At 47.6% G+C, this 6472-nt stretch overlaps 1 protein-coding gene across 1 annotated transcript; it reads right to left on the bottom strand.

The window, feature by feature from the left end:
- Positions 1–5254: 5254 nt before the first annotated feature.
- On the bottom strand, positions 5255–6154 carry LOC146342941 (vomeronasal type-2 receptor 26-like). The gene has a single exon (XM_084808088.1). The coding sequence runs from the start codon at positions 6152–6154 to the stop codon at positions 5255–5257; it is 900 nt and encodes a 299-aa protein (XP_084664214.1).
- Between the last annotated feature and the right edge of the window lie 318 nt (positions 6155–6472).

Genomic DNA, 6472 nt, shown 5'->3' with positions numbered 1-6472 from the left:
AAGACAGATGAAAACGAGCTCTGAATTCTAAGGATCTGATCTGCGGAATCTACTGCAAAGCACCCCCCTCAGGCTGTGTGGAGTCTCCGTGGACTTTCAGATGATTTTTTTTTTTTTTTACTTTCCTGAAATTTACACATGTAAATCTGTAGAAAGAATGTTTAAGTTACTGGTGAGGAAATGTTGAATGGAATGGGGGACAATACACTAAATGTTTTCCTGAGGTAAATTATGTAAATACTTACATAAAAACTCATGTAAATATTAAAAAAAAATATTTCTATATTTTTCTGCATGATGAAAAAAAATGTACTCATCTGTCTGTGGTAGGGATGTACAAAACCACTTCCCTATTCTGTAAGTGGCACCCGCGGTGGGGGGGAGGCGCTCTGTCCCTCCCCCCGAAATACTCCCCCACTTGTTCCGCGCCACAGTGACTCTGTGGAGCCGCTGACCGAGTGCATCTGCAGCAGGACATCTGTCTGCGGCAGGTCTGCGGACGCAAATTGACGCACCTTCGCTGAGCCATGATAGGCTACATAAATATTTACTTAGCCTATCATGGCAAAAGTGGGGATGCAAACGGCAGCCACTACGCCATTTGTGTCCCTGTCTTTTGCTGTGATTGGCTACGCAAATATATACATAGCCTATCATGGCAAAAGAAAAGACAGGGATGCAAATGGCGTAGCGGCTGCCATTTCTGTTCCTGCCTTTTGCCATGATAGGATACATTAGGATTTACGTAGCCTATCACAGCCTCCGCAGGGACACAAATACTTACAGAGCCTATCATGCCATTCGAAGGAAGGCAAATGGCGGCCGCAGACGCGGACGCCATTGGCGGAGCACTGGACAGCTGACACCAGGTAGGCTCCGTTCTGGGACCATTTCGCGGGGTGGCAGGGAGGGTTGCTTCATTCCGCCATGGATTCGGGGGGGGGGGGAATTAACTAGAATTCAGCTTCCCTGGAATCCATGGTGGAATTCTCTAACATCCTTAGTCTCTGGGCGGATGATGGTACAAATGATGCCTGACAATCCGTGAAATGGAGATAAGAATGGACGGAAGTCCCTTACCTGGTCCCGCAGCTGTTTTCGGTGGGGGGGGAGGTGCTCCGTTTCTCCCCCCAAAATTCTTGGTGGGTGGGGAGGTGCCCCGCCCCTCCCAGCTGAAATTCAGGCCAGGGGGGAGGCGACCCATCCTTCTTCGCCGAAATTCTGGCCAGGGGGAGAGTGCCTCGCCTCTCTGGCCACAAAAGAAAAAAGTTATGTAAAAAAAAAAAAAACGTGATAGGCTACGTAACGATTTACGTAGCCTATCACGGCTAGATTTTCAAAGTCAGCCATGATAGGCTACGTAAATCTTTACATAGCCTATCACGGCTGACTTTGGAAGGAAAAAAAAAAAAAGCTATTTGCGTTGCCCTTATTTTTGCTGTAGTCTACGTAAATCTTTATATAGACTACCCGTGCCAAAATAAGGAACGCAAATGGCGGCACCCATGGGCGCTGCCATTAGCATACGCGCTTTTTTTTTTTTCAAAGTCAGCCGTGATAGGCTACGTAAAGATTTACGTAGCCTATCACGGCTGACTTTGAAAATCTAGCCGTGATAGGCTACATAAATCGTTACATAGCCTGTCACGTTTGTGTTTTTTTTTTTTTTGCTTTACTGGGAAATGGTGGCGGCGGCAGCTAGTCGGAAGATTGGCCGCCGCTGCCGAAACGCTGCCAGGACCCGCCGCCAAGAGGGACATTCGCACGAGGTAAGTCCCATCCCGGGGGGGCAGGGGGGTTTCGGAGAATTTCCCCACCAATTTTGGGGGGCCGAATGCGTTGGCATTCGGCCTCCCGGAGATTCATGGAGAAATTCTCCGACATCCCTAAATGCAGATGGAACAGATTGTACAGAGTCTTTATGTCCCTAGTCAGCAGAACCACCCACTAACAGCATGTCTGAGTCTTGTCTGGATTGAGCTTCATGTATTGACCTTCATCCAGTCCACTGTTCCAGCCAGGCACTGATTGAGCACATGCACAGCCTCACCTGAAGATGATGAATAGGAGAAATAGAGCTGCACGTCATCAGCATCCCGATGACAGCGCACTCCAGAGTCCAGATGACTGTGCTCAACAGTTTCATGTAGACGTTGAACAGGATAGGGGACAAAACTGATGCCTGTGGAGCCCACATTGAAGAATGCATGGGGTCAAGAAGTGCTCCCCAACCACCACGTTCCAGAGCTGACCCTCCAAGTAGAACCAAAAGCGCTGCAAAGCAGAGCCTCCCACTCCCAACACAGAGAGCCATCCCCGAAGGATACTATGGTCGATGGTATCAAAAGAGAACAAGGAAAATCAGCAGAGTCACACTCCCCCTGTCTTTCTCCTGACATTGGTCATCACACAGGGTGACCGAGGCTGTTTCTGTGCCAAAACCCACCCCGACCCCAGATTAAAATGGATCTAGATAATTGAGCTCATCCAAGAGTGTCTGGAGGTGGTTGGCAATCACTCGCTCCAGGACCTTCAATTGCATCCGCTACAAGCTTTTCTCCACCTGCACTCAAGTCGTCTCCTGTTTTGTTTCATCACTCTCAGCTCCAGGGTATACCACAGAGCTGTTGGAGCTCTCTTCTGGAGAGGGCGCTCAGGAGCAATCATGTCAACTGCCTGGGTCATTTCTGCATTCCACAGCTCAACCAGGTTTTTGACAGAAGCACCAGCCATACCAGCTGGAAAAAACCCAGAGCCCTCTGGAAACCATCTGGATCCATTAGCCTCTGGGGGCGGACCACCTTAACAGGTCCCCCATCCTTGCTAAGGGGAAATGCCACTGTAAGTCCAAACCTCAGCAGGCAGTGATCTTTCTACGGGGAAGGGAAAGATGCAAAGTCCCCCACCTTCAAGTCACCATCTCCAGTTGAGAACACCACCAGTTGAGAACACCAGGTCTACAGTATGCCCCACCACATGTGTTGGGCTGATGACATGTTGGGACAGTCCCATGGCTGTCCTGGAGAACACAGAATCCTGAGCCACCCCAGACAAGGTGCCCTCAGCATGAATGTTGACATCCCCCAGAACCAATAGTCTGGGGGCTCTCAGCAGAACACCCAAGTCCACCTCTGTCAGCATATCTAGGGAGTCTGTTGAACAGTGGGATGTGTGGTACACCAACAGAATCCCTAATATGCCCTTCTGACCCCAACAAAAGTGCAAATACTCTAGACTAGTAGTCACATGGAGAGAGGCCTGCAGAGGGAAATGGAATTTCTATAGACCACATTGACTACCCCCTCCAGCTAGGGATGTACGAAAGTCACTTACCTGGTCTCGCAGCTTGCTTCGCGGTGGGGGGGAGGCACTTCACTTCTCCCCCCGAAGTTCAGGCGAGGGGGGGGAGCCGTCCCGCCTCGCCCGGCTGAAATTCAGGCCAGGGAGAAGCGCCCCCTCTCCCCGGCCACAAACTACTAAAGTTAAAAAAAAAAAGACCCCGTGATAGGCTATGTAACGATTTATGCAGCCTATGATGGCTAGATTTGCAAAGTCAGCCGTGATAGGCTACGTTAATCGTTTCGTAGCCTATCATGGGTGACTTTGAAAAAAAAAAAAGCGCGTTCGCAAATGGCGGCCCTCATGGGGCGCCGCCATTTGCGTTCCTTATTTGGTCACGGTAGTCTACGTAAAGATTTACGTAGACTACGGCAAAAATAAGGGCAACGCTATATAAGATTTACGTAGACTAAGACGGCAAAAATAAGGGGAACGCAAATAGCGTAGTGTCTACACTATTTGCATTCCCCTTATTTTCGCTGTCATAGTCTACGTAAATGTTTACGTAGACTAAGACGTGCCAAAATAAGGAATGCAAATGGTGGCGCCCATGGCCGCCGCCATTTGCGTACACGCGTTTGTTTTTTTTAAAGTCAGCTGTGATAGGCTACGTAAACATTTACGTAGCCTATCATGGCTGACTGCAGGGACACAAACGGCGGCAGCTATGGCGGCCGCCATCTGCGTCCCTGCTAGCCAACGGCCGGATGTCTGGCTACTGGCGGAGCTGGCCGGCGGCTCCGCAGAATCCCTGCAGAACGCAGCCGGCTGGCCAGGATTCTGGGGGGGGAGGAATGGAGCGCCCCCCCAGCGAGGATTCCGGGGGGAGGGACAGAATGCCTCCCCCACAACCATAAACATAATCCGTCAAAGGTAAGTACCTTTCGTACATCCCTACTCGTGTATTTCGTTTCTATCCCATTAACGTAAAGGACATGTAATGTTTTCTACAGTGATTAAGACTGATTCTGATTGAAACTTTTATGTACAAGGCAGTGAAGAATGAAAGATGTTTGGGAGTGTCCCCGTGGCAACTGGTGTCCACTGGGCTTAGTAGGACACAAAGCAGATCAGCTAAGGATAAATGGAGTCAAGGGGGGCCATTACATAGAGCCAAGGGGTCTGGATCACTTCAGGAACCAGCTGCATGTTAAGGGGGGGGGGACTGAAGTATGCAAGTGAACTTAAATCTCATATTGCAAAGCAAAGTTTTGGAGGTTTATCTCTAACCCCAAGAACTCCCTTGAACCCCCATTTATTTGCTGCCAGAGGAAGTCACTGCACAAAAAGGGAACCTGAAGCTGTGAGAAAGCTGTGAGTGGCTGTGATGGATATCTCTGCTTTGGAGCCAGACGGATTGCCCTGCCACTGGAATCTGGAGCAGTAGAGTAAAGTGCAGGAGATGGCTTGAAATGCTGTATGCAAATAGACAACCTGAACTAAAAAACATGTCACTGAACTATAGTCAGCTGTAGATAATCTTATGCTTTATTTTTTTTTATCGTTAAGCTTATTTTCACATACATTTCCATGAGACATCTGAGCAGTGAAAGTGGAGTAAATCAGCGTATTTCTCAGTAACCTTCAAATTTTTCACTCCTGGAACTCAGTGTGAGCCCAAGCAGACATTTGAAGGTTCACTGCCAAGTATATTCACTTGCTGTTACTGTGTTGTCGTTTTTGTTTTGTTTTGTTTTACCATGCATTTGTTTGATGAGAGTGCTGCTCTCCCAGCTTAAATTAGGTCACCTTTGTGATTAAGCAGTGAGCCCAAAACAATCCACTGTGGACCAAGGACGTATGATGCCCAAAGGTGACTCATACAAAAGATGCATTATCTCAAGTCTGATGGACACCACAAGAGAGATACATAGAATAGGGAAAGAGATACAGTAATGTGATTTAATACGGTTCCTTAATTCTTTCTTCTTATTAAGTGCTCCCTGTTGTTCAGCTCTGGCCTTATGACAATAATGTAGCATTTGGGGAACAAGATGCAGCCCAGTAACCCAGCGCTGGATGCTAAGATAGAGAAGATCTCCACACTGACCATGTATTTCCCCTTGGTGCTCAGGTAGATGGGAACAAAAGACAACCACACACTGCAAAATATCAACATGCTGAAAGTGATAAACTTGGCTTCATTAAAAGTGTCTGGCAAATTCCTCGCTAAAAAAGCCACACTGAAGGTAATGATGGACAGAATTCCCATGTAGCCCAAGACAAGATAAAACATAATGATGGAGCCTGAATTACATTGTGCAAGAATTTCCTCCATCAGGGAGTGCATGTCGAAATCTGGGAAAGGGGGAGAGGTTCCGAGCCACAGGGCACAAATGCCAGCTTGAATGAGGGAGCCAGAAAAGACAATGGAGGTGGCCAGTCTCTTCCTCACCCAGACCCTCATTTGGGACCCTGGTTTGGTGGCCATGAAAGCTACAACCACAGTGATGGTCTTGGCCAATACACAAGAAATAGCCACTGAGAAAACAAAACAAAAAATGGGTTGTTGAAGGAGGCAGGTCATCTTTCTCGGTTGTCCAAGAAACAGGAAAGATGAGAGGAAGCAGAGCAGGAGGGAGATGAGGAGAGCATAGGTGAGGTCTCGGTTGTTGGCTTTGACGATTGGTGTATTTTTTTGCTTAGTAAAGGTTCCAAGCACCGACACAGTGATCAGGGAGAAAGAAAGAGCAAGTGAAGCTAAAACTTTCCCTAAAGGTTCTTCATAACTCAGAAAGGTTACAGTCTTCGGGATGCATCTGTCCTGGTCCTTGCTTGGATACTGATCCTCGTGGCATTTCAAACAGTCCTCCATGTCTAAGAAAGAAAGAAAGAGGAGATGGGCTATCACACATGCAAGGCAAATGTTTACTGGTGTTGTGTTTTGCCATTCCAACTCCACAGCCTTAATTCCCAGGAATTGTAATCACGACTTTCATAATGGCTGATATCAGTACCTCTGAAAAGTTGGATGGTGATTTTGGGAATGGTACGTCATCACCCAAGGAATTTTATTCATTCATTCATTCATTCATTCATTCATGTATTTATTTATTCTTGGCTGCAGAAGCCCTCCCAAGACAATGTAGAGCCATACAATACCTCAAATTAGTGTTGTATTAAGAGGAATAAA

The sequence above is a fragment of the Heloderma suspectum genome, chromosome 6 (assembly GCF_057233095.1).
Source record: "Heloderma suspectum isolate Gila_16-S chromosome 6, 16-S_ref, whole genome shotgun sequence".
In the NCBI taxonomy this organism is placed as follows: domain Eukaryota; kingdom Metazoa; phylum Chordata; class Lepidosauria; order Squamata; family Helodermatidae; genus Heloderma; species Heloderma suspectum.
This window is presented reverse-complemented; position numbering and strand designations above follow the sequence as displayed.

Coding starts and splice junctions, on each gene's coding strand:
- LOC146342941 (XM_084808088.1), bottom strand. CDS start 6,154: ATGGAGGACTGTTTGAAATGCCACGAGGATCAGTATCCAAGCAAGGAC.